This window comes from Mesoplodon densirostris, chromosome 4 (genome assembly GCF_025265405.1).
Source record: "Mesoplodon densirostris isolate mMesDen1 chromosome 4, mMesDen1 primary haplotype, whole genome shotgun sequence".
In the NCBI taxonomy this organism is placed as follows: Eukaryota; Metazoa; Chordata; class Mammalia; order Artiodactyla; family Ziphiidae; genus Mesoplodon; species Mesoplodon densirostris.
This window is the reverse complement of record NC_082664.1, coordinates 47,194,687-47,222,098: the sequence shown is the minus strand read 5'-3', so window position 1 is coordinate 47,222,098 and position 27,412 is coordinate 47,194,687. Positions and strand designations below refer to the sequence as shown.

Below are 27,412 nucleotides of genomic sequence, written 5' to 3'. Positions count from 1 at the left end.
ACTGATGTGGCTCTTGCTGTTTTACCATCCCTTTTCTTCTAAAAAGACTGTCCCACTGGTGGTTTCTGTTTTTTTGTTTTTTTTTTTTTAAAAGGGACTTCCCTCGTGGTCCAACGGTAAAGAATCCACCTTACAACGCAGGGGATGCGGGTTTGATCCCTGGTCGGGGAACTAAGATCCCACATGCCGCGGTGCAACTAAGCTGCGCGCCACAACTGAGCTCTCGCACCTCAACTGGAGCCCATGTGCCGCCAACTACAGAGCCCACGCGCCCTGGAGCCTGTGCGCCACAACTAGAGATTAAAAAACCTGCACGCCACAACTAGAGAGAAGCCCGCGCAACACAACGAAAGATCCCGTGTACGGCAACTGAGACCCTACACAGCCAAAGATAATAAATAATAAATCTTAAAAAAAAAAAAAAGAAATCCACTTCACCTATGTAAAACTCTTAAGCAGATGGTGAACCCCTTCTCCAGGGTATTTTCTCACCAGATCCTTGGAATGGGGTGCTAGTGGTGGCTTTCTCTCACTGAGTGTTTCATAGCTGGGATTCAGATAACTTGCCCGAAAGCCAGTTTCAAATTTCCTGGTACATTTTTTTTTTTTTTTTTTTTTTTTGCGGTACGCGGGCCTCTCACTGTTGTGGCCTCTCCCGTTGCGGAGCACAGGCTCCGGACACGCAGGCTCAGCGGCCATGGTTCACGGGCCGAGCCGCTCCGCGGCATGTGGGATCTTCCCGGACCGGGGCACGAACCCGTGTCCCCTGCATCGGCAGGCGGACTCTCAACCACTGCGCCACCAGGGAAGCCCTCCTGGTACATTTTGTTGAAGCAATTTTCAAATCACCTCCCAACCACTAAGGACAAAGTTATCCTTAGTTCTTTCCATCTGCTTCAACCTGATTCCTGCATCGATCATGATGTAACTTTTGAGGGCTGGGCATCTATGGGTACACACATAGATGGGAGCGTGTTTAACTGTTACCCAGGGAGGTCGAAGGACTAACACTGAAGCACATCACACCCTATTCAGGAACTCTTTCATTTCCTTGCCTGTTCTGCTGCTGCTGGCTGGCCTTCTGCAGGTAAAGGAGTAGGATGACCATGTTCCTTGGTACTTCTCTGAGTTGGTCTTGCTGTTCCACAGTAATCACTCTTGGTATCCCCCATCCACCTTGCAGGTGGCCCTCCATAATAATCTAACCTGAAAGGTACAGATTATCCACCTGGGAGAGACTACACAGTTATTAAAACAAAACAAAAAACAAAACAAAACACAGAGGGGAGGGATTCTCCAAAAATACTCTGTTCTCTCAGCTTGACAGATCCCCTCTAACACTGCCCTTTATCTCGTCCTGAAGAAAGCCTAGGCAAATTCCATACGGGCAACCTAGAAGGCCCCATCTTACCCTCCCTCCCTCCGTAAGGGGCTGTTGCAATACACCAGAAGTCACTGCCAGAGACTTGCATCAAATGATGGCTACAGGAGAAAAATGCATCTTTAGAGAAAGATGTAACTGGTAAGCGACCGATTTTCAAGCTTATTAAAGATGGACCATTATTGTTAATACCACTATAATTTTTAAAAAGTATTAACAGGCATTTTACATTACCTGGCAAAAAATTCTTAAAAAAAAATTATCCTCTAATTTGTATAAAATACTCCAGAGTTAGATCTCATTCTTGCTACCCTCAATGTATTCAGTAGAAATAATAATCAGAGCTTGAAAAAGACATACATATTTGCAAAGTACTGTTAAAAGATTTATTGCAATAATACAATAATAGTTTAGAAAACATTTGTATGACTCAAACTGGTTTGGAAGTCGCAGAGCAGTGGAGAATCCCTGCAACATGACGCCCCAAGGAGATTCTTAACAGCATGCCACCAAATGTTCCTCCCCAAATTATCAATACACGACTCCTTAAATGAATCCTGTCCACTCCCCAATGTTGACATTGTTTTTCCCCTTAACTTACACATGTGCAAAACTTTCCTTAGTTATACTCCATTACAAAAAAAGTCTTTAACAGACCATTTTAAGCAGCCTATTTGGTGCCTGTGAGTTTTTTTAGTATTACCTTGTTTCAACAAATCGTCTTATGATGGAAAACATGACCAAGTGCTATGGCTTGTTGTTTAAAAAAAATATACCAGCTTCAATTTTTTAAAAAGCTGTTTACATATGGTTCTGGCACCTACATGAAAGATTTTAATGAGCAGCAAAGAGTAGAAAAAACAGTGGTTGAAATGTATATTTAAGAATATTTACAGGGTGGATCCAGTGCAAAATAATGAAAACCAAAATATCTCAGCAGTGTAAGCCAGTATGTTGGTGTTCAAAACCATTAAAGGTTTGATCATTTAACCCTAAGTAAAGTGCCTCCAGTTGATATTAACAACAAAACATACCCTATCGATCCCTACATTTCCCATATCCTTGTAAGTTTTGTTGAATTACTCTGGTTTGCGATCTCATGGTTTCGTAAGAGGAATACTTGAGACAAATCATGACTGTTGTGCATCTTTCAGCTGCAGTCATTCCCTGCCCCCAAGCCCCGAATCCCAGTGTTCCAACTCTTAAGACTAAGCTCTTCTTTCTGAGGGTCTGAGTGCCTAGACAACTCTTATGGGATTTTAAGTTCATTTGGTATTAGTTAAAGTCTACCACAGCCTCTCTCTATGAACTACCTACAGATGGGACAATGCAACCCAGCAATCATGAAGCCCAGCACTTAAAACAGATACTGGCTGTATAAGAACCCACAAGGAGAAAAGCCTGTTTCCTCCCTAAGTGGAAAATTTACAGTCAGGAAACTTGGGACTCCTGGATAGGAATAAACACCCTTCTGCAATTCTACCCCAAACTCTACCCAAACACTAAATATACCAACAGCAAGAGCTATATATAGCACCTCGGATTTGGAGGCAAAGTATCAACTATAATAATTACAAGGAGAAAAGAAGCTACAGGGCAGGGCAAACCTCCAAGTGATTTATGAGGTACTGTCATGCTAATCACACTAACAAGATATGGTAATAATGCCTGTTAGGAATTTTTCATTGGATTTCACTTTGTAGTTGTTACATAGATTTCTTTTTGCAGTTATTAAAAATAAAAATCTACTTACATATTTGTACATAATGCCTCTCTACAGTTTTCTTACAAGATTGTCACTAAGAGAATGACAAGACACATTAGCTGAAAAGGATCTCTTGGTGAGGGAAAATTCTTTCCTTCAGAGCTTTCCCAGGATACAGAAGAGCAGTATTAGCTGTAATGCTGTGCTCTGCATTTCAGAGCAAAGGTAGTAAGTAGTGTCTTTAGAGCAACAAAGACCTCTAGGAAACAAACAAGCAGGGTGGTTTTCCTTAGAAAACCTGCCACTTACTAAATCCCTTAGAAAGAAACCAGACACCAGAAAAATGACCACAGGCCACTTCAGTGGCTTTTAACCTGTGCCCAGGCAGGAATTTAGCTTCCATAAGGGAACAACCTTAATCACTTATTTTTCACTCACAGAAAAGTTCAATTTCAAAATGCACATAGTGTGGATGGCAGGAATTCAATAATCTAGGTACGAATGAACTTAATTCCCCTCAAAATCCAAGGAAATAGTTTTTAAATCTCTAGGACATTACTGCAGCCAGGATTTCTTCTCTTCATGGATGTGGGTCCTACAGAAAAAAAAGACCTTAGTTTCTTTGCTCTGTGGGGAGAAAGAAAACAGGAATGTCCAACAGGCCACAAGAGAGCGGCACAAGTGAAATCATTTTTTAAACTACCTCTCCCCCACCAAAAAAGACCCCTACGCTTTGAAAACAAGACAAAAATCCTTGACCTAAAAACCAAGCGTGACCAAATTATAAAGAAATCAAGTGTTTCAAACTGCCTGCTTGTTCTCTGTACAAAAAATAATGGCATAAAAACAAACTCATAGTAAACAGTTTTTATCTTTCAAATCCTAACCATCAGGAATCACTTCCTTGTGATTCAACCTCTGAAGCAAAGTGTTTAGCAACAGTCTTAGCATCACAGGGACTGCCATGGCAGCCGTGTCTGTGGGACCAACGGCCTGTGGCTGGAAGGGGTTGTGTGTGTTTCTGCCTCAAAAGAACTGGCCATGCACACAGGGCCTTCCTCCACCGGTGCTGGTCTGGGAGAAGGGCCTGTGACCCCTCTGTTCTGTTAATTATCATAAGCATGTCAGTCACCACCACGGCCCAACTGACAAAGAGAAATGCTCATCTCCCTGTTTTAAAAAAAAAATCCAACAGCTTAACCTCTTTCTGTTCCAGGCACTATCTTAGCTAAACACGAAACGTTCACTAGGGCTTGGAGGAAGAGCTTTCTCCAGGCCGATCTGGTGCGTCTCAGTCCCTGCTCGTTAACGGTGTCCAGTGTAAGCTTTAAACCAGGAGGTGACGGAGGCCGCGGCCGAGGAGATCATCCCACCAGCACTGCTGCTCGCAATGGGTGGGGACGCCTGGGTGCTCTGGCTCTCGGAGACTTCCACGGGCTGGGAAGGAATGTCACAGAACCGGGGGCTGGGCAGGTTCTCCCAGTCGGTGCCCAGGTCGGTTTCCTCGTCACTTACGTGCTCGTCTCCACTCTCGTCTGATTCTCCAGCAACTCCGGGATCCACAAACTCCATGGACTCCTCCAGATCTGCTCGCACTTCAAAGGGTCCTGACCTGTGCGCAGACAGGGAGGGCCCCTTTAAGACAAGCACCCCTCTCGCAACATAAGACCCGATGGGACGAGGCAGGCCCAGAGCCGTCACCACACCCACGCCTGGTCTAGAATCGAGCTTTTCTTTACTTAATAATAATGGCCATCCAAGTAATGAAAAAAACATCACACCACACTTTCCCTCAACTCAACCTACTTGGGCAGACCCTGGATGGAAAAAACCCATCCGATGAGACTAGGCATGCTGGTCCAACATGCGATTTCCTGTTTCAAACCACCACAGTATCCATGCATGCCAAGGAGAGAATTCTGACAAAAACAGTCACTTGATGCATACACAGGCATATCAGTGGAACGATAAAACTGTACAGGTGTTCTCTGCCTCATGGAAGCCCCCAAATATTAAACTCTTAAGACTCACAGGGGCTAAGTGATAGGGTTGTATGCATGTTAGCAAAGCTTCCTTAGATTAGTGTCAATAGCAAGCTCCTGCACGCATTTTAAGATATCATTACATAATTTTCTAGGGACACATTTACAGCATTGAATGAGATACAACTATTTAGAACATATTCATCTGGAATAGTGCATATTTCTGCACTACATTTCAGGAGAAAACTATTTTTATTTCCCAAAGGTCCCTAATGACATCATCACCTCCAAGTCCGGCCTCATCCCCTGTGACCGCCCCTCAGTGCCACTGTGGAACTCTTGTGAGCAAACTCCACACAGCCCTGCTGCTCTTCCGTGCCCCCTTTCTAGCTCCTGCCTCAGGGGAGCCAGGCTGCATTTCCTTTGGGTGGGCAGTCACCCCACCTACTGCCCCTCCAGGGGGGTTCCCTGCAGCCAGCTACAGGGTGGGACCACATCACTCCAACAGCCTCCCTCCTTTTGTCCCCAAGATAAGGACACAATGCCTTGGTTCACTAAGAGTTTCACTGACAGTTACTTTGGGGAAAATGACAGACATCAGCAAAAACAATAGACATGAGAAATAACTTAGAATTGTACAGCCTGTCATTTTAGTCTATGGTCTAAACTTCTCTGCAGCCTTTATGATGATAAAAGCCTAGCGTTGGCCTCCAGCGCACCTCACCAGACCTGTACCTTCTGACTCGCTTTTCCCAGGGTCAAGCAACCTTCATTCTTCCAAGACAACCCTGCTTCCCAGCTAAAACACAGCAATAGCATATAGCCAGCATTTCTGTTCCAGGCACTGGAGTCCCCGTTGGCCTCTCACATGTCTGAGCCAACCAGTCTCAAAACACAAGCCAGCGAGGGCTCTTCCCCTCCTCCCTCACGCTCCCGCCTGCTATGACCAAATAAGCCGCCTTTCCACCCTGTGTCCCCCCAGCTCAGGCCCTCACTGCACCCCCGCCCCTCCTCCCCGGGGTCCCACCTCCTCCGGTCAGCCTCCCTCCACCCCCTCAGCTTGCTGAGAGCTGCCTCCACCCCTCTCCTCATGGCAGCTGCCTACCAAAAAATGGTCACAATGTAAGTGCCTTAGCTGGGCTCCCTCTTTTCCTGAACACAAAGCTCTTGGATTCTGTTCTGTTCAGCTTCACTGTCCAGGGGGCCTCAGCATCTACTGCCAGGTTTCATCTCCCAACCCCCCAGGCTCCCTCATAGACCCAGGCCAGCTCTCCACTGCAGTCACTTCCTTGCTGCCAGCCCAAGAGGCACAGCCTGTTTTCTGTTCCTATTTGATGCTGCCAGATCTCCTCTTGGGGTCCGTCTCGGCATGAGACTGCCATCACCCCCAGGCCCTCTCTTTAAGGGTTTTCCCAGGAAACAGGCAGGAGTGATACATGGCGGGAAATGACACTCCCTCCAGGCAGAGCTCCCTGCCGGAAGCCACGGGGACTCCAGTTCTGTGCTTGGAACTGCATGGGGCAGAGTCCAGCTGGCCTGGAGAAGGTGCCCAATTAAGTACTTCTAATGAAAAAACTATAGGGAGGGAGGGAGGGAAGCACAAGAGGGAGGCGATATGGGGACATATGTATACGTATAGCTGATTCACTTTGTTGTACAGCAGAAACTAACACAACACTGTAAAGCAATTATACTCCAATAAAGATGTTAAAAAAAAAAAGAAAAGAAAAGAAAAAACTAGTAAGTGATTCCCAAAGTGGCCAGTCTGAACAATTTTGGTTCCAACGAGTAACCTACATTTCTGAGGACCTGTGAGAGCAGAAGACGTTTCTCCACTCAGCCTCTGTCCTATCACTTCTAGCTTCGAGATCTGTTATCTGCCCAGCATACCCCAAGCCACACACACACACACCACACAAAATTAACTAGCAAAAGAATTAAGTCTTTTCACTTAATGGCTTTGGGAATAAAGATTTTCAAATCATTCCTTCAGTTTTCAGTTTAGCTGAATAATTGATATCTTTTTATTCAGGACTCTGAAGCCAAGAGTACTCATTTTTTCATGATGCTGTAGGGAGTTATTCTCATCGATTAAGGCAACAAAATGTTCTTTTTGGCTTTTAGGAAGTCTCTTTTGAAAAATATTTCAAAAATATTATATGATAGAATATACAACCTCAAGAGTGAACCCTACTGTAAACTATAAACTTTGGATAAAAATGATGTATTAGGGGCTTCCCTGGTGGCGCAGTGGTTGAGAGTCTGCCTGCCAATGCAGGGGACACGGGTTCGTGCCCCAGTCCAGGAGGATCCCACATGCCGTGGAGCGGCTGGGCCCGTGAGCCATGGCCGCTGAGCCTGCGCGTCCGGAGCCTGTGCTCCGCAACGGGAGAGGCCACAACAGTGAGAGGCCCGAGTACCGCGCAAAAAAAAAAAAAAAAGATGTATTAATCATGGTAAAGACTGGATCACGTAAGAAAAATCAATAGATATTAAATCCAGGGGGAAATTCTGATGAGGATAACTGCATGGTCTCAAAGTGTCTCCCAACTGACTGCTTATTAGTTGCAAGGAAGGAAAAATATAGGAATTGTACAGAGGAGAAGGTAGAAAGCATCTTGACTGGGTGATCAAATTAGCATCACCAATGAGGGACAGATGGCCACTGTGGGCCTCTGGATGTGATACCCAGGAGACATTCACCTAGGCAGCATTCCAGCCTGGAATGTATAACCTGATCTCATTTCAAGGAAACATCAGAATAAAAGTTCTATTAAAAAAGAAGGAAAAAACGGTAATGTCATGAAAAACAAACGAGGCTGTGAAAATGTTCCAGATTTAAAGGAGGTTAAAGAAACATAGCAACTAAACACAACCTCCAACTCAAGACTGGACCCTGTACTTGGGGTGAGGTGCTATAAAGGACATTTTTGGTCCACTTACAAAATGTGCATATGGCAGTATTGTATCAATGTTAAATTTGCTGATGTTGATAACTGTACTGTGGTTAAAAGCAAGAAAATATCCCTATTTTTAAAAAATACATATTGAAGTATTTAAGGGTCAACAGCCATGATGTATGTAACTTATCCTCATAGGGTTCAGGAGGAAAAAAGTTTTTTGGGTATGTACGTGTATTTATGAAGATAAGAGAGAGAGAGAAACTGCACAAATGATAAGCAAACATGGTAAAAATACCAGCAAAGGTGAATCTGGGCAAAGGGTATATGTGTCTTTGTACTATTTTTATTTTTTGCAATTTTTCTGTAAGTTTGAATTTATTTCAAAGAAAAAAAAAGTGTATGTTGCATTCAGGATGGGATCCTCAGTTCAGCTGGTCTCAATGGAAGCAGGAAGTCCCACCCAGGTTTATTAACAACCTCTCTAAAGCCTTGATCCTGACTGAGGCAGGTGTGAAAGGGGCCTCCTGAGGCTTACCTCCTGACCTCCTGGCTCACAGACATGAACTCGACAGCCTGGCTGTGCACGTGTACTCCTGTCGGACAGAGCCCTCTAACTGGAGAGCTGACTTGAGGGCAGCCCAAAGAAAACTTCAGACCCACCAAAGAAATCCAGCCCTAAAAGAAAGGTGTTTGTTTTCCTCAACAACCAGCAACACTGGGTTATCATCAATCCTTTCCATTTTAGCCAAACTGATGGTTGAAAACTAGAAAGCTGTTTAGAAGTGCATTTCTTTATTCTTGACTGAGGCTGAAGATTTTTTTCCATTTGAATACTGACTACTTGCACTTCTTTTGTGTGAAATGCCTGCCTGAATCCTTTGTCTATTTTTCTATTAGGTTTATCTTTCTTTTATGGATTTGAAAGATTTAAGTAGTCTAGACTTTAATCCGTTGTCTATTATAAAGGTTGCAAAACATACCTGTTGCTTGTCTTTTAACTTTGTTTATGGTATCTTTTACCAGAGACATTTTGTTTTGACACAGTAAAATGTGTAACTCCTTTCCTTTATGGTTTTTGGGTTTTGTAGCTTGCTTGGGAATTCCCTCCCCACCCTGTGATTATAAAAATTGTCTTTTCTCCTAGTTATTTTACAGGTTTTATTAAAAAATAAAGTAATAAGGTCTTTCATATCATCTGGAATTTATTTTTACATATGGAATGTAGTATGATTCCAACTTTTCCCCACATAAATACCCAACTGGCCTACCACCACTGAGCTGCTATTATTATCCGATTCAACATGCCACCCTATCATCTATTATATTCCTACACACACAAGGACCTGTTTTTGGCCTCTTTATTTTCTTCCTCTAATTGCTCCACCTATTTGCGTGCTAAAAGGAGATAATAAAGGTTTTAATTACCTTTATACTATGTTTTAAAAGGGGCCAAGCCCATCCCTTATTATTCTTTTTCAAAATTTCCTTTCAGACTGTGCTTCTAGTTGAACTTTGGAATCAGCTTAACAAAGTTCCATGAAATATCTGTTGAAATTCTGATCAGGTTTCCTTTTGGGCAGAAGTGGCATTTTTACCATACTGAGGCTTCCCATCCTAGAAAATCCTAAGGGTCTTCGCGGCATCGGGCTTACTTTCATTCAGTCCCATACCTCATACAGTGCCTGACAGACATTCAGGAAATACATGTTGAATAATTTTTTTTTAAGTTTCATATTTTCTTTATATAGGTTTACAAATATTTTGTAAGGATTATTCTTATGTAATTTATATTTTTTGTTGCTACAATAAAAGGGACCTTTTTTCCATTACATTTTCTAACTAGTTGTTGGCATATAAGAAAGCAATTGGTTTTTGTACGTTGAGCTTGTATCTAGGCACCATACTGAACTATCATTTCTTAAGAGTTTCTTAGTTCTCTTGGATAACCAGTTCAATAATCACACCATCTACCAATCTCACCTTCTTTCCAATATAAACACACCTTACTTCTTTGTAAAAATCTTTTGCCTTGGCTAGGCCTCCACAGCCATGTTAACATAGCAGTGATAGTAGGCATTTGTGGCTTTTCCTGACTGTAAGGGAAAGGTTCTATTAAATATCAATGTAGGTAACATGTCATTAAGTCTAGTAGTTTTTGCTGTAGGTTTGTAGTAAGTATCCTTTATTAATAACCTATTTTTAATTTGCTAATTGTTTTCCTTTAATTATTAATGGGAACTGAATTTTATTCATTGCTTTTCTCCCATCTATCAGGTTGATCTTATGCAGGTAAAGCAGCTGGCACAGTGTCAATAAATATTGGCTCAATAAATATTAGCTGTTATTATTAAGGATAAATTTCCTAACGTGGAATGCTTTACAAATAATGTATAGAGAGGATGGCAAGCAAACTCACAGGAATCAACCACTAAAAACGGGATGGATTTCTAACAGGCTTCTGAGGCTTATAAACTAATGAATGGGATTTGGGGTGAGGATAATGAACTCCCTCTAAAATGGCACAAAATTCTAGGTGTATGTGCAGTTTCCTGGAGAGACTTCACAGCTTTTCCCAGAGGGGTCTGTGTCCCAGGAAAGTTAACTATGGTTTTAAATGGGGGGGGGGGTGTTGAGGAAGAGAAGAAACACAAAACAAGGTTAAGGGCAGATTACCAAGATTAAGGGCAGATTACCAAGGTTAAATTCACTGCAACATGGAGGGGGTCTCCCCGTGAGCCACGGTTCCAGTGTCAAAGAAAATGAATGATGGGGAAGGGAGTCCCAAAAGAACTTTCCCACCTTTTGTTTTTCTTTCTTCTCTTTCAAAAGTTCAAATACATTAACCGAGTCATATCTGCAGAAACGTATAGAGAGACTGCTCAGAGCAAGGGAAAAAGATAAGCACCCAGAGAATGGGTCTTGTTTGGTCCCAAATATAAGCCTCATCTACGTCATGCTTTTAAGGGCTGAGAGAATAAAAAGATCCCATAGACCAGTCCTGGTTGGTCCTTTTTGTTACTTACTCCTGTTTTTAAGATAATGGATTTCAAACTAGTTCATCTCATAAACTTCTCATACCCTTTATCTCCAACAAATGGTGGCCAGATGGACTCAGTGACAAAAAGAAAATTGTGAAGAATTGTTATGATGGGGAAGAATGAACAGGCACAAAAGAAAATGCACAAGAATCGGGAGAGACACTAGGCAGAGCTAAGGAAGAATCAGATGTGGATTCAAAGTAACAGATTTTGATCTTCAGGGACAGCACAAGAAGTCCCTACTCCAGGAATATAAGGGTTCTTCTATTCTGTTTTAGGTGTTCAAAATGTTTGATACTAATTTCCTCTGAGAAATGATTATGTAAGGATCATAAGGGATCAAATATGACTAGCCCTTGTTTCCTTCCATACAGGACTGTGTTATCTTTGTCCCTTCTGGAGAGTTTGGGGCTTGGGATCAGGCCCCTGTTCTCTGCCCACACATACAGCAACTCTACTTAAAAGTCGTCATAACACCACCACTTAGAGAAAAGTAACAAACACCCTTCTTACCTGCCTAGGTGTTCAGCGTTCGGACTGACCAAGTACATTAGATTCCTGAGAGTATGCAGTGGTTGTAATTGATCTAAATTTACATGCTAAAAAAAGAAAAAAAACTGATTAATATTTTCAACCATGTAACAAATTAAAAATTAGCTCACAGTGTTATTTTCCATACCTGAGAAAAGCACAGGTAAAGAATATTTGTATTTAGTTTCTTCACTGCTCGAGTAAATTTCTGTTTGCTGAGGTTTTCTCCACAAAATTCACTGTAAAATAAATGTACGATTTGTAAAGCTGTGATTTTTGAAGAAATTCTATGTTAAAATGTTCATTTTGAAGAGTATGCTTTACACTACAGTTCAGTACAAAACATACCCCATGTCCTTTGCTCTTAATAAATTGCACTTAACAGAAACTCTTCTAAGGATGAACTACTGCTCTCATAGCAATTTCACCAAATCCGTAAAATTACAAATGCACCTATCTCTTGACCAAGCAATCCTACTTCTGAAAACTCACTCTACACAAATGCTTGCACACTAATAAAACAATGAATGTACAAGATTATTCCTTGACGTATGAACTGGGGACAGAGCAGACCAGTAGGATCTTGGTACATCTGTACGAACGAAAACTTTGCTACTATCCACATTAGGCAGAGTGACAGCCAGCGACGGCCCTGTAAGGCGCCACAGCATCTGCAGCTTCCTGTCCCTGCCGCCTCGTCCTCTCACTCTCCCCGGGCTCTGCAGCTGCCCTTCTCCTTGCCCAGGGATCCCTGTGGCCTGCTCCCGGCCTCCCCCAGGTTGACGTGTGATTCCACACCTACCCAGTCAGACGTGATAAACCCTGCCTTGCCCTCACAGGCCCGCTCTTTCACCTGCGCTAATGGTCTCCTGAGCACTCATCACCACCTGACGTACTGTTCGTTTATCACGTGTCTCTCCATTAAAGTTAAGTGTCAGAAGGGCAGAGGTTATGTTTTCATCACCACTGTACCCCCTCAGTGACTAGAACATAGCAGGTGCTCAACAAATCTTCATAAATAAATAACAAATTTAAAAAGCAAGGTGCAAAACACCTTAGTTTAGCATGATACCTTTTGTGTTTAAAGGGGGGTGGTGGTAGTGGTAATAACACACATTAATATTTACTTGAAATGCAAGGATAACTGGAGGGAGACAGGAAGGTCTTCGTAGGAACTGGGTGGACTATAAACCTTGACAATTAAAAAAAATTTTAAACCACGTGTTTTTCATTTAAAAAAAAATCGAAGTGTTACAATTTATCCAGTTCTTACACATAAGCATGCCCTCTGAATATCCTGGTTTTCCCTTAAATTATCTTTTCACATGGGAGAATTCCACGGTCTTTTCAAAGACGTCATGTGCAATTGTAAGATAATGACACAAATTTGAACATTAGGCTTATGAAATCAATCTCAATATTTCATGGTCAGACCTTTTCTCTCTTGATACTTAAATTCTTGTTTTTGTTCTAATTAGAATAAAGAACACAATAGGAAATGAGAGAGCCGTGATAAAGATGACATCACCGTCTTCAATTACTTGCCTGTTGCACAGCTTTTTGGGAAGATTTACGTCAAGTATATGAGACAAAATGTTGACCAGCTGAGTCGCATAGCACAACGCAGCACTAATCGTGTAAGCAGGGTTATTATGCTCCATATCTAAAGTATAAAAACAAGAGCCATACACAAACAGCTTTAATTTCAACAAAAATATTAATGAACCTGGATTTTTGTGATTTGTGGTTTTGTCAATACATTATTGATGGCTATGCTTTACTCTCTAGTAATAAAAGGTCCATGGCCAGACATTAATATTTCATTGTTTATGATTTTTGTTGAGTGGAATGTAAGCTAAGCAAATGGGCCTAAATGGAGCCAGCATAAATGAAACTGATGTCTGAGCTGCTTGGACCTGATAATGTATTATTTATCCGAACAATTAATGCCCAACTTAAATGTCACCTCCTCAGAGAGGCCTCCCGTGACTACCCTATGGAGAAGTAGTTCCTTCCTCTGTAGCCCCATCCCTGAAGGTGCTGGTTCCGTTGTCCACAGCCCATACTCAGTGTATGATGCCTTTGATCATTACTTGCTTCCCCTCCTCTCCACAGTAAGGCAAAGGGCTACACTTGTCTTGGTGACATCACCTTTGTAGCATCTGCACCGTGCATGACAGAAAGCACATACTCACTAAATACTTGCTGGATGACTGAATGAATAATCTTTCTCCACCAAAGAGAAGCTACTGAAGTTGTAAAGGGTTTTTCTAGTGGGGTATTTCAATCTCCATTTAGGACTGATAAAGTTCTCTACAAAGTTAGAAACTTATAAAATTTTCAGTCCATCCACTGATAAAATGTGGCATATTCATGCAATGGAGTATTATTCAGTCAAAAAAGAACGAGGGCTTCCCTGGTTGCACAGTGGTTGAGAGTCCGCCTGCCGATGCAGGGGACGCGGGTTCGTGCCCCGGTCCGGGAAGAGCCCACATGCTGCGGAGTGGCTGGGCCCGTGAGCCATGGCCGCTGAGCCTGCGCGTCCGGAGCCTGTGCTCCGCAACGGGAGAGGCCACAAGAGTGAGAGGCCCGCGTACCGCCAAAAAAAAATGAAATGCTGATACATGCTACAATGTGGATGAACCTTGAAAACATTATGCTAAATGAAAAAAAGCCAGACACAAAAGGCCACATATTGTATGATCCCATTTATATGAAATATCCAGAAGAGACACCTATAGAGACAGAAAGCACAACAGTGGTTCCCAAGGGCTGGGAAGAGGTGGGAATACGAGTGACTGCTTCAAGCCACAGAGTTTTTGTTTGGAGTGAAAAAAATGCTTTGGATCTAGACAGAGGTGATGGTTGCACAACACTGTGAATGCACTAAATGCCACTGAATTGCTTCCTCTAAAACTGTTCATTTTGTTATATAAATTTTACCTCAATTAAAAATATATATTTATAAAAGTTTTCAAAGACTACTTGCTTCTCACCAGGCCCCTGCGTGGTTTTCTTCTCTTCCACCCAACTGTAGTAGGCAGAGTAGTCCCCGTTGTTGGGAAGGCTAATCCAAGGCCCTGTAATGCTAATGCTGGTGTCCCCGTTGTGATCGTCACAGACCCATCTCCCTGAGAGGTAAGTTGTCCTCCGGGCTTCGGCAAGCTTGCTCACGGTGCTGGAGGTCATGGCACTGTCACTCTCTGAAGACACGTCTGTGGGATCTCTAAAAACCAAAGATGCATATGGATGTCAAGGGGCTGGGCTTTGAAGAGCATGCAATTACTTGGCAGATATGCAGAACATTGGGAAGATGCACGTGAGGACAGGAATTTTTTTTTCAGGTACAAGTCATAAATTTTATTAGAAGTTGAGTATCTGTTGAGGACAGGAATTTAATTGGAATATACAGAGGTAAGCAATTCCATCAGAGGTGAAGGTCACACCAGCTGTGGCACAGAAGCCCACAGCATGTGAGGAAGATGGCACCATGAACCAGGGCTTCAAGTGTTAGGTTCTCCAACTATTTGGTCTCAAGACCCCCTTACACGCTTAAAACATTTTGAGGATCCCAAAGAGTTTTCTGTATGTAGGTTAGATCTATTAATATTTATTGTATTAGAAATCTGAGAAAATTTTAAATTATTAACTGATTCAAAAATAAGAAACCCATTACATGTAACATAGCATGTTTTTATGAAAAAAATCTGTATTTTTCAAAACAAGAAAATTAGCAAAGGGTGACATTATTTGCTTACCAGCTGAGTTCACAGCACAGTGCAGCACTGATCATGACTTCTGAAAAAATCTCTTTAATACCCATGTCTTTCCATTGTGCTTTCAAGTAGATACAGTGTTCCATGGAAAAACCAACTAGTTTTGCTTACAACTCACTCAAGGGCTCTCCCTTGAGCCACCACGGCTTTCAGCATGCAGCAGATGTGCTTTCTGCAGACTTCCTATCTCGCTGCATGGCACAATCACATGTGCACGCAGGGGTCGAGACATAATTTAACTAGAATGAGTAATTTCTGCTGTTTCATCAATAGTGTTCTTGATGTGAAACTGGCTAGTTTTGTACACTGCAAGGACACTGTGGAACACAACCACGATTACTACACTATGGCGTCACTGCCTTGATATCTGTCAAGACAGAGGTTTTACCCACCACGGCTTTTGAGCCACCAGTGCAAACGTCAAGAGAGTGAAAAGGGAAAACACAGCGTTAACATGACTATGAAAACAGTTTTGACTGCACAGACCCCGTGAAAGGGCCTCAGGGGCCCAGAGGGGTCCACAGACCACACTTTGAGCACTGCTGGCCTGGAGCATGGAAGGTGAATGAGAAGGCTCGGCAGGTACCGTGCAGGCGGGGGAAGAACGTGGTATGTTTGGGGAGCAGACGGATCAGCGTGGTTGCCTGTAGGAGGCACGAAGGAAGTGCCAGGAGGTGGTGTTGGAAGAGGAGGGACGAAATGCACAGGCTGGGAAGGGCCTTCTGTGCTGCGCTAAGTTTAGGATCCATCCTCTTGGCCAGTGGCTCTCAATCCTTCTTCCTCTGCCACCAGGTGCACGTAAGTGCACTCCTAGTGGCTGTCTGGACAGGACTGGGGGAGGGCGCTGTGGCCAGTTCTAAGCTGTACCTCTACTTCCTCCTTCCACTCAAGGCAGGTTGAGAAGAAATGTGAATGAACAAGAAATCTTATGATAGGGATAACTTCAAAACTATCAGGTTAAAAAAATTCATGATATATAGTAATATATACTAACATACAAGATTTAAACAGTACAGGCATGGAAGAGAAAGATTTTCTCCACAATTTCTCTCCTGCGACTTTATATTCAGTTGTCAGTCTCCTTAGTCTCGCAAAATCTGGAACAGTATCCTAGTCCTTGTTTACTATAATGTGTTCTAACATCACTATCTGGGCCCATCAGAATTTAATTTGACAAGAGTGTTTCTGTCTGTCAGCTTTTTCCCCCTCAAAGCCCTGGCCAGCTGTCTTTACACCAATTTTTGGATAATCCAATTTTTCCCCACTGATCCAAAATGCCACCTTGGGGTCTATTTCTGAGCTTTGAATTCTTCTCTATTTTGCATCTGCCTTTTTAGTTTTATATTTGCTAACTATTACTAATGACAAATTACTTGGTAAGAGTCAGAGAGCAGGTCGTCAAGCTAGAAGCAACAGTCAGACCTTTAGGCTTTTAGGAAGCCAACTCTGGCAACAGACGAAAGGAAAGACTGAAGCAGAGGCAGCAAACACTAAGTCCTAAGTAGCAACAGTCCACTGACTGTCCAATTCCAGGGAAAGGTGCCGGAAAGTAAGGGTAACGAGAAGAGACAGGGAAATCCTCAGCTGGGACAGCCCGATGGTTAGTCAGAAAGCAATCGAAACTCTTCAGTGGAAGTTTCAGAACCTAGATGATCACCAGCATCATCTGGGGAAGTTTAAAAAATAAAGTATTATGAGATAAACTGGGAGGCTGGAGCTGTGTCCTCTGGAACCTGCCTTTTCCTAAAGTTCCTGAGTGACTCTGATGAACAGCCAGGTGGGAACCACCATCCTGTCCACCCCACGGACTCCTGAGGGTGTCTGTGCACTACAGCCAGTGAGACGACCAGTGCTTGACATGCTGGTTACCAGGAAAAGGCAGAGTCAGCATGTCCTGCCCACCAAGAGAGCCTGAGGTGTTTTCTTCCATCTTAGCTCATGACTTCTCTGTGAAGTAGGCATTTATTATCCCCATCTAACAGACAAGGAACTAAGACTTCGAGGCTCAAAAACCCGCCTCACAGCATTTGACTAATAAACAGCCCAAGCGGCCCTGCAGCCACGAGATGGTTCCTGATCAGGGATGTGAGCCTGCCCGTCATCTGGAAGCTCTACAAGTATACAAGCCTGGGCCTCACTTCTCCGAGGGCCACCATCCTTCACCCTGGCCACCTCCCCAAATTCCTGCAGTGTTTACTGTTTGCTGAAGCAGGTTAAGACTCAAGTTTCATTACCAGGAAAACCCAGAATGAGGCCCAATAAATGTGCTGACATAGTTGAAAGATACTTGATCTTTGGAACTTGTGTTTTCCTAGAGTCAAAAGACTCACTCACCGTACCTCACACCCGTCTTTACTTCCTCGATTGGAAAAATGACAGAGGTGAGCTCTAATATGTGAGACCGCCGAAGATTTGCCAGACGCTCATAATGACTTCTTAAATCAGTGTTTTTTTTTTCTACCAGGTCACCAAGTTTGCGATTGTGCCTCTGAATCTTCTCCTTTTTCTCCTGATGCCGTTGTGCTCGAGTGTAAAGTTTCTGATTCTTTTCCTTGGTTTTAAGGAGGCCTTCAGAATCTAAAATAAATAAATCATATCCAACAATGAGCTGTACAAATAGTTCCTGGGTACTGCACACTACCACTGCCCCCGCCACCCCCAAAGCATTAAGTGTCTTCCTGCAGTCTAAACTGAAAGCAAAACCTCAATAAAATTAACTACATGACATTCACTAAGTATGGAGACCGGGAGTTTAGTTCAAGTAGGTACTACGCACAGAGCAAAGGGGACCACCACTAAAATGACTCTGGGTCTCCATTTGTAATCAACATCAGGGAGCATCACTCAAGACTATCAAGTTTAAGGTTAGCACAGAAAATCCTTGACTTTCTTACAGTAAGCACTGAAGAACAGCTATGTTGGGCAGAAAAGAGATCTAGTTCTAAGTTTGAAAAATTCACTGGCTATCTGATTTTCCTTAGAAAACTATTAAGTGTCCCTTGGGCTACATTCAGAGAGCCCAGGGATAATCTCACGGCAGGTGGTCATGCAGCAAAGAAACAGACCAACGCCCTGAAAAGTCACAGTGGAGTGCAGCGCCCCCAGCAGGGTGTGAGCACCTCCCATACACCAGCATTTTAACCACTGGAAGGGTAACCAGAGCCTGGCCATACAACGAGAAAACAGACAGACACTTGTCCTTCCCAACGTACATTCTTTTTATGAAGGTCCTACAGGTTCTAGATCCCAAGACGTATTATCAAACAGATCAGGTTGTAGCTAAACTTCTCTAGTGTAGCAATAACAGGCTGTAAAATCTCAGACACCCAGGAACAACTTAAGAGGCTCAAATAAGTTTAAAACCAAGCTCATTATCTTTCCTCGACACATTTTAAGCTAGGCTCCCTACTTCACAATTATTTCTGACCTGTCCTAAATCAACCTCTCTCTTCTTTTAAATTTATTTATTTATTATTTTTGGCTGCATTGGGTCCTCATTGCTGCATGCAGGCTTTCTCTAGTTGCGGTGAGCGGGGGCTACTCTTGGTTGCAGTGCTCGGGCTTCTCATTGCAGTGGCATCTCTTGTTGCGGAGCACGGGCTCTAGGCACGCGGGCTTCAGTAGTTGTGGTGCACGGGCTTAGTTGCTCTGCGGCATGTGGGATCTTCCCGGACCAGGGCTCGAGCCCGTGTCCCCTGCATTGGCAGGTGGATTCTTAACCACTTCACCACCAGGGAAGCCCCCCTCAATCAATCTCTTGATGGTCCATTCCATGAGCTGTCCTACAGTTCCTTCCATCTAGGTCTTTCTTTTCATTCCCACTGTCACAATCCTGGTTAACTCTCACCCAAAGCCTGCCTGTCTCTAGTTGGTTCCACTCCACACTTCCAAGCCCTCTTTCACTGGCTCAGTCTTCATAAAGTACAGCCAGTGCTCAGCGGTTCTCCTCTGCCGATCAAACACAGACCTAACTTCTCAGCCTCCCAGCCACCACCAAACTGGTACACACCCCACAGTTCCCTTCTCCACACCCTTCACTCCAGTCTCATTCAATTACTAGATACTTCAAATGAACACACTAAGTAAGCGCGCAGATGGATGGATGGATGCCGGACAAGTCATTCCTTAAATATTTATCTCCATTCTGTTGTTCAAATCAACATCTCTCTAGGAACACTATTTTCTCCTATTCTCCTAATGTCCAGATTGTACTCATTCATCAAGGCCCCCTCCATAAACACTCCCCAGACCTCTTGCTTGCAGGAACTCTATGGTAATGTGCGTTTACCTCACCTATAGCACATGGCTCTTAGCTGCTTACACCAGGTCCAACTGAAGCCTTGTTGTCTCCTGACTGGGATATGAGAAGCAGATGATAAATGTGTGTGGACCAAAACCACCCTCTTCAACTGAGGACCAATGAACCTAGGTTATTTCATTGCAGGCAGAAAGTTTCTTATGTTTTCTTTCCTCCTCAGATGCATCTCTTCACCATTCCTGACCAATATGAATGACCTTAAGGTTAAGTCTCTGGTTCTATCACACACTTTCCAGCAAGTTCATTCATTTTCATGATCTCTACTGAGCTCCCTACAAGTGCTCAAATGCATCTGTCTAGCCATGGCCTAAGCCATATGGTGGTCAGATTTTTAAAGGACATTTTCCAATTTCATATCAGGACCCCCTGTAGGTGGCAGGAAATCATCATAATCACCCAACTTGCACTAGTGCAGACTCAATTTAATCCACTCTTCTCTCCATGCTATCTCCCCCTGAACATTAAAACATTTGGATACTGGGGACTTCCCTGGTGGCACAGTGGTTAAGAATCTGCCTGCCAATGCAGGGGACACGGGTTCGATCCCTGGTCCAGGAAGATCCCACATGCCGCGGAGCAACTAAGTCCATGTGCCACAACTACAGAGCCTGTGCTCTAGAGCCCACGAGCCACAACTACTGAGACCACGTGCCACAATTACTGAAGCTCACGCGCCTAGAGCCTGTGCTCCGCAACAAGAGAAGTCACTGCAATGAGAAGCCCGCACACCACAACAAAGAGTAGCCCCCGCTCACCACAACTAGAGAAAGCCCGCACGCAGCAACAAAGACCCAATGCAGCCAAAAATAAATAAATAAATTAATTAAAACAAAAACAAAAAACATTTGGATACCGTCTGTAATTCACTCTTGCTTTTTTGGACAAGTAACAGATCAACTCAACTCTGAAATTTCAAATACAATCCAACTTCCCTATCTATACCGTATTATTCTGTATCATGACATCTTAAATCAAGAGATTCTGGAGAAAATATTCATCAGGCTCTATAGTTTATAACTGATATTTCAACAAGATTCTGTTTAAAAAAAACCAACGGACTATTTATTGAGTAGCAAGCGCTTAATCTAATCCATTGACTTGAGCCCATTCATAGCTTCTGGAATCCATTAACTCCCTTAAAATTGTTTGTAAAATTTTGTGAGTCTGGTCTAGTGGGTGGCAACCAGCCTGTATTTATGTCCTAAAGAGCAGTGGTTCCTGAGCCTGGCAGGTCCTCAGAGTAGTGCTACTACTCAAGTATGATCTATGGATCTGGCCCAAGAGGAGTACAGAAATATAGACTAAGTTTAGAAACTATTTTCTTTGATACGGCTATGTGACATTGCCATGACATCCAAGTGTGCAATCATTTTTCTAGTAACTAATCTTATTGTATTTTACAAAAGTATTGGTATCGGTTTATGACACATTGGAAATGAAAGAGAAAAAAGTGGCCTTTTACTAGAGACAGTTTAAGAACCATTTACCCGGTCCCCATGCATGAGATTTTAATTTCCTAAGTCCAAAGTAGGTCCCAGGATTCTCTCTCTAGATCGTAAAAAAAGGTTATCAGGTGACTCCAATGTTTTGCTAGGGATGGAAATCACAGTTACACAGAGCCCACTAATTTAGAACCATATCTTTTATTTTCCATGGTTGTTGCTTTTGTGTTTTGGGGCTAGGAGCCTATTAAAAAGAGCTGACCAAAGTTTTAAACTTGCTCATCAGAGAAATGCACCAAGCCCAGTCAATCCAGCAATTTCAGGAGGTTCTCAGATGCCTGGTGGCAAACTCCTACTGCGAACTTCCAGGGAGGAGGGGAAAGAGGGTGAACCCATGGTAAGTAATGAGCCCCTACACTGCTATTGACCCAGAGCCTTTGGAGAGTGCAAGCCAAACTCGGTGGAAGAGTGGCTGGCTGCAGCTCTGAGCAGCTCTTCACCCAGCTACCCTGCTTCTCTAGCTTATTAATCCTGTGAAACGCCATGCAAGCACTTTATTAGGACAAGCATTTTCAAAGACAGCTTTTACACCATTACCTACCACCATAAAATACTTGTTTCTGAAAGCCATGAGTAGATAAGAAACAGATTTACAAGGTATGATGGCGACCCATTCTAAACTTTAAACACTGATCTTCAGAAATAAATGGACTACTTCTGTCTTTTTCAAGTTTATTTTTATTTATTTATTTATTTTTTGGCTGTGTGGCATGTGGGATCTTAGTTCCCTGACCTGGGATTGTACCCATGACCCCTGCATTGGAAGCGTGGAGTCTTAACCACTGGACCACCAGGGAAGTTCCAACATGGACTGTTTCTAAGGACACAGGATTTCTAAGAGGACTCTTAAAATTTGACAACCACCTTTGATGAAGTATGAAGTACACAGATGTAATGCAAGATTAATACAGATTAAAATATGTATAAGACTCACTGAGTCTTATATTCTGTGCTTCTGGCGTGAACTAACAATTATTATACCTGATTACGAAGACTGACTCTGAGCTTCCTGTCAGCTAAGGGAAACGGGACACATACATTCCTTAACTTTTTAAATTGAGAAATGTAGCAGTTTAAAGGTCATTACATTTGCGTGCGTGTGTATATGTATATACGGACATATGTGTGTGTATATATATATATATACACATAGATATATGTTTTATATACATATATCTGAAAAAATATATATATATAAATTCCTTATACAGATGTTTTACAAAGAGAAAGGCAAGCAGTAAACTTTTCCATGTTGCTCTTGCCTCCCCCCACCCCTTCTCTGTCTCCCTTCCCCTGTCTCTCTAGTTTGTTTATTAATCGCATGAAGTTCCACATGAGTCCTTCCTTTACTAGGGCTGGAGAGAGGTGGGAAAATTACTTACTTTTCTTCATTTCTTCATTTCCTTTACATATAGTTTGTTTCAGCTGTTCAATCCTCATCTTGCAGGACATTATTTTCCATCTCTTAAAAAAGGTATGAAATAAATATCACAAATGTTGGTCTCTAATGACTAATATGATTATCTACTGGGGACACTATGTATTTTGAGGTGTATCTTAGAAAATGTAATGAAGAAAAGACCAGTATAATTATATTTCTTATAGCTTTTGTAACTAGTGGATTACAAAAAAAAAAAAAATGTAACTCTGGTTCAGTGCAGAAGCTGCTAGGAAATTGAGAGAAAGAGAAATTCACATAGTTCTTTTATGTGTTAATAAGCACAGAGAAAAGTGTTGAAGGATATTCTCTTAACCTGCCCTGTCCAATATATAGCTACAGGTCCCATGTGGTTATCTGCAAGTCAATTAGATTATATAAAATTTTTAAAAAATCCAGTTCCTACTCTCACTACCCACATGTCAGGTGGTACATGTCAACACCACAAGTGGCTAATGGCTACTATATCGGGCAGTGTAGACAGAGAACATTTGCATCATCAGAGAGTTCTACGGATGTGCTGCTCTAAGTTCTCAGTGCTAGTTACTGAGGAGACAGCCAACTGTATTATCTCACTGATACAATAAGCAAATATTACTTGCAAAATAATAAAAACTGCCATATAGCAGAAGTTTTTTTTTAAGTGTATAAATTGTGTAAGATTTCTTGAAAAGCCTCAAAAAGTTACATGAAACATGCCTTTTTACATTACCAGGGTTCAGGTACAGCTTCCCCAAAGAGAATAAAGGATAAGTAAAAATCTGCCCTACTAGTTTTAAAAAAGTATTATTTATCTATTCCATAATGCCTCCATAAATGGGGATAATTGAAAGCTTACAACAACAGTCAAATGCCTATAATGTTTCACACTCGTCTAAGCAGTCTGATGGTACAAGATACAGAGTAGATTACAGGAATGTTCAGTGGGTAAAACTCTCCCCTCTCCAGTGGGGTGAGAGAAACATCTGAGAACACATGCATGGGAACCGATGGATTCAGGAATAAACTGGCAATGAGATGTCTTTACTTTTAAAGGGTATTAGTCTTTAAGAATCAATATTTAAATTTTTGATAGAAAAACTAGAAAACTTAGAACTAAGAAAAACTGGGATGAGATTCTTTATAAACAGCCTTTTATAACCTTTTTCCATAAAACTTGTTTATATAACATTCAGAGCCTAAGCAGAATTCACTTATATCACATCTCTTGAAATATTATTTAAAAATTATGAAGGATGCTTATTATTATTATGAAAAAAATTAAGCATCACAAAAGAGAAGAAAGAGATTGTTAACCTGACTCCTTCCCACTCTTCAGGGTTGATCTCAATTAAAGTTTGATATGTATCTTTTCAGATATATATTTAAAACATACACAAATGGAATCATACTTAACCCTAGCCTGCTTTTTGTCTGATTGTTTCATTAAAAAATATTCCTTGGACATCAATCCATACAAGTGCATGTAGACTGACCACATTCTTTTCAACAGCTACACAGTATCATAATCATCTCATTCTGCTTGATGAGTATTTAGATTATATATTAACTTTACTACCAATGATGCAGACAATCAGCCTCTTTATCCATAAATCTCTCCATTCAAGTATATTTTCTCAGGAGGAAAATTGCCGATATACCACATGTGCATTAAAAAAACCAACAAGCCACCACCAAATTGTCCCCCAAACAAATATGTCAACATACACTCCCACCAACAGTGAATAAAAGTATAATCACTCAAACTCCTTATTTTCATATGTTGTACTCATTTTTTCCCAGTTTATATTCATTTTGCTACAGTCTTTAACATATAGAACTTTTAAACTTTTATGTAGTGTGTCAAATGTTTTCCTTTATGGCTTATAAAGGTCTGCTCACCCCCAGATTATATAAACACTCTCCCATATTTTCTTTTAATATTTGAGTTTATTTTTCACATTCAATCATTAACCCATCTACAAAGTAGGTGTTTACGATGAGTCATCTTTTAAAAAAGGATACCTCACTGTTCTTGTATCTTTATGTCAATACCAGACTTCATAATGATTCCTTACAGTGGTTCCATAATTAATTGCCAATACCCTGTTTTTGGTACCTGGATGAAATATCTGAGAAGCCCACACTACAGATATATTCACAGAGAATTGCCAAAAAATGATCAAAAATAAATTTAAATTCGAAATGATTTTTTAAGTTCTGCTAATTTAAAAACATGTAACCTCAAGTGTAAAGAATATTATTTAAATACTTCTTATAGCTTACCAACTGATCTGTTATCCATTTTCCTTCCATAGCTTTTAACACTCTGTATGGAGAAGAGACAAAGGAAATATGCTCTTAAAATAATGAATTCGGTGAAGCTCAAAAATGCAAAATCAACAACTTTTTAGAATAAGGTCTTAGAAACAGCTGGATATACCAAAGTGGGATGTAAGCACTGAAAAATGTTTTCCAGATTCCCTGCTCTCTGCAATTTTTTCTCACCTCCTTCCTTTTGCACTTTTAATACAGCTCAGAGCCTTTCTACAAACATTCACAATAAACTTCCGTAACAGCCATAGCCTTTGTCCTCCATCATAATCAATAATTTCCATCAGTCATAATTAATAACGATGATAGTTACAAGAGAATTCATGGTCCAAATGCTATTGTCAGCTCCCCCCAAAATGGCACAAGCCATGGGACTTCCCTGGTGGTGCAGTTGTTCAGAATCCACCTGCCAGTGCAGGGGACATGGGTTCGAGCCCTGGTCCGGGAAGATCCCACGTGCCGCAGAGCAACTAAGCCCATGCGCCACAACTACTGAGCGTGCACTCTAGAGCCCGTGAGCCACAACTACTGAGCCTGTGTGCCGCAACCACTGAAGCCTGTGCGCCTAGAGCCCGTGCTCCGCAACAAGAGAAACCACTGCAATGAGAAGCCCGTGCACCACAACAAAGAGTAGCCCCCGCTCGCCACTAGAGAAAGCCCGTGCACAGCAACGAAGACCCAACGCAGCCATAAATAAATACATACATACATACATACATACATACATACATACATACATACATAAATAAATAAAGGCGTAAGCCAGCTTAGGCAAAAATCTGTTCTATGGAATGAAGTGTTCTATAGGAAAAAATAAAAGTTTCCATGATAGAGTAAGTTAGAGAAATGACTGAGTTAAATAAATCTAAGCGGGTTTTTTCTAATGCAGAGTACCTCTGAAGATTTCATCTACTCATAAATGTGTTAATCAGGTCTGGGGTGTGTATGGAGAATAGTGACTGGATCAGTTTGGGATAAAAGGTTCTACAGGACAATTCCCAAATCCAGAGGATGAGAGATTCATCTGGTGCTCATTAATACTCAGATTCCTGGGCCTCCCCCCAGACCTACTGAATCAGAATATCTGAGGATAAGATTCCAAGAATCTACATTTTTAACCAGTACCAAAGTTAATGAATTCTGATGTAGATGATCTGCAGACCACACTCTGCAAAACCCTGATACAGAAGAATAAAGATAAATAGAAGCAATAATGTCCTACAAGAGCCACCACCGCTAGTCTAATATGCCTTCTGTCCTGGCCCCATTTACCATACGTCAATTATCAGGGCCAGCGGTTTGATTCATCCATCCAGTCACTGCCTGCTGTGAACCAGGCACCAGGTTTGATCACAGTGTTTTCTAGAAACTTGATCATCTCTCCTATTTTGCTTCTCCCAGATGTACTGCTCTTCACACGGGGAGATTTGTAACCTAAATTCAATAAATTAGCAATCCACATGTATGCATACCACAGCACTGAATTAAACCATGTGATGACTAGACAACCTCCACAAACTAAAAAACAAAATGAATACTCACTCTTTTTGAAATTCTTCTTGCTTGCTCTTAAGTTGGCTTAATCTTTCTTTCTTGTCTATAAACCTGTAAGAAAAAAATTCAGTGTTTTATTTAAATGTTTATTTTTTTTCAGTTGAATGAGATTATGCAAATTCCTGAGAGCCAAACATTTCTGCAGACTCATCCGGAAATGTCACTGTCCTGAACATATCTTCTCAATGGCACACAGCTGCTTACCATTTGGTTATTTAAAACTAAGTTCAGGGGCTTCCCTGGTGGCACAGTGGTTGGGAGTCCGCCTGCCGATGCAGGGGACACGGGTTCGTGCCCTGGTCCGGGAAGATCCCACATGCCGTGGAGCAGCTGGGCCCGTGAGCCATGGCCGCTGGGCCTGCGCGTCCAGAACCTTGCTCCGCAATGGGAGAGGCCACAGCAGTGGGAGGCCTGCGTACCGCAAAAAAAAAAAAAAAAAAACAAACAAAAAACCCCCCTAAATTCAAATTCTCAGCTTTAAAACTCTTTCATGGGTTTATAAATTATGTCTATAGGTTTTTTCCACCCCTAGGTTAAATTGTCCTCCAAAACAGGTAAATCAGAGCACTAAAATGAATCGGAATTCAAGAAAAAGGAGGCTTCCATTACAAAAATAATTGTAATTATTAAGCTTAATTTAACCCTACTCTCATTTATAAATTGGTTCCTTATAATTCTTAAAGTACAATTTTTTTCTCACTAATTTTACTGTTAGCCATTATGGGCTAGCAATTTACTTAATAAAAGCTATCAAAAGGAAAGAATATCACATTGCAGTTCATTTTTGCTGTTAGTCACTATTCTACCCTTATTCTTATTTTCTGCCTGCTACCTTATGTGGGATTAGTTTGCTTTTTTGTGTTTTTTTTTTTTTTTTGCAGTTTAAGGTAGGAACTTCAATCATCAACTTTAAGCCTCTCCCTTTTTAATGTAAGTATACAGAGTTATAAATTTCCTCCAGAAGTATTGCT

The 27,412-nt window shown here is 41.8% G+C and overlaps 1 protein-coding gene across 2 annotated transcripts in view; it reads right to left on the bottom strand.

Annotated features, from left to right (window-relative positions):
- Positions 1 to 1,762: 1,762 nt before the first annotated feature.
- Positions 1,763 to 27,412, bottom strand: part of ATG14 (autophagy related 14) — a 37,478-nt gene continuing 11,828 nt past the window's right edge. The window contains exons 2-11 of one of the 2 annotated variants that reach the window (XM_060098096.1): positions 26,430 to 26,492; positions 24,840 to 24,882; positions 22,519 to 22,600; positions 17,656 to 17,893; positions 14,537 to 14,766; positions 13,086 to 13,203; positions 11,689 to 11,779; positions 11,523 to 11,608; positions 4,602 to 4,698; positions 1,763 to 3,681 (exon numbers count right to left, since the gene is read on the bottom strand). In XM_060098096.1, coding sequence (XP_059954079.1) covers positions 3,667 to 3,681; positions 4,602 to 4,698; positions 11,523 to 11,608; positions 11,689 to 11,779; positions 13,086 to 13,203; positions 14,537 to 14,766; positions 17,656 to 17,893; positions 22,519 to 22,600; positions 24,840 to 24,882; positions 26,430 to 26,492 — 1,063 coding nt within the window. In that variant the 3' untranslated portion in view covers positions 1,763 to 3,666. Of the gene's footprint in view, positions 4,699 to 11,522; positions 11,609 to 11,688; positions 11,780 to 13,085; positions 13,204 to 14,536; positions 14,767 to 17,655; positions 17,894 to 22,518; positions 22,601 to 24,839; positions 24,883 to 26,429; positions 26,493 to 27,412 lie in introns of both variants that reach the window. The other variant, XM_060098095.1, reaches the window with a different exon arrangement.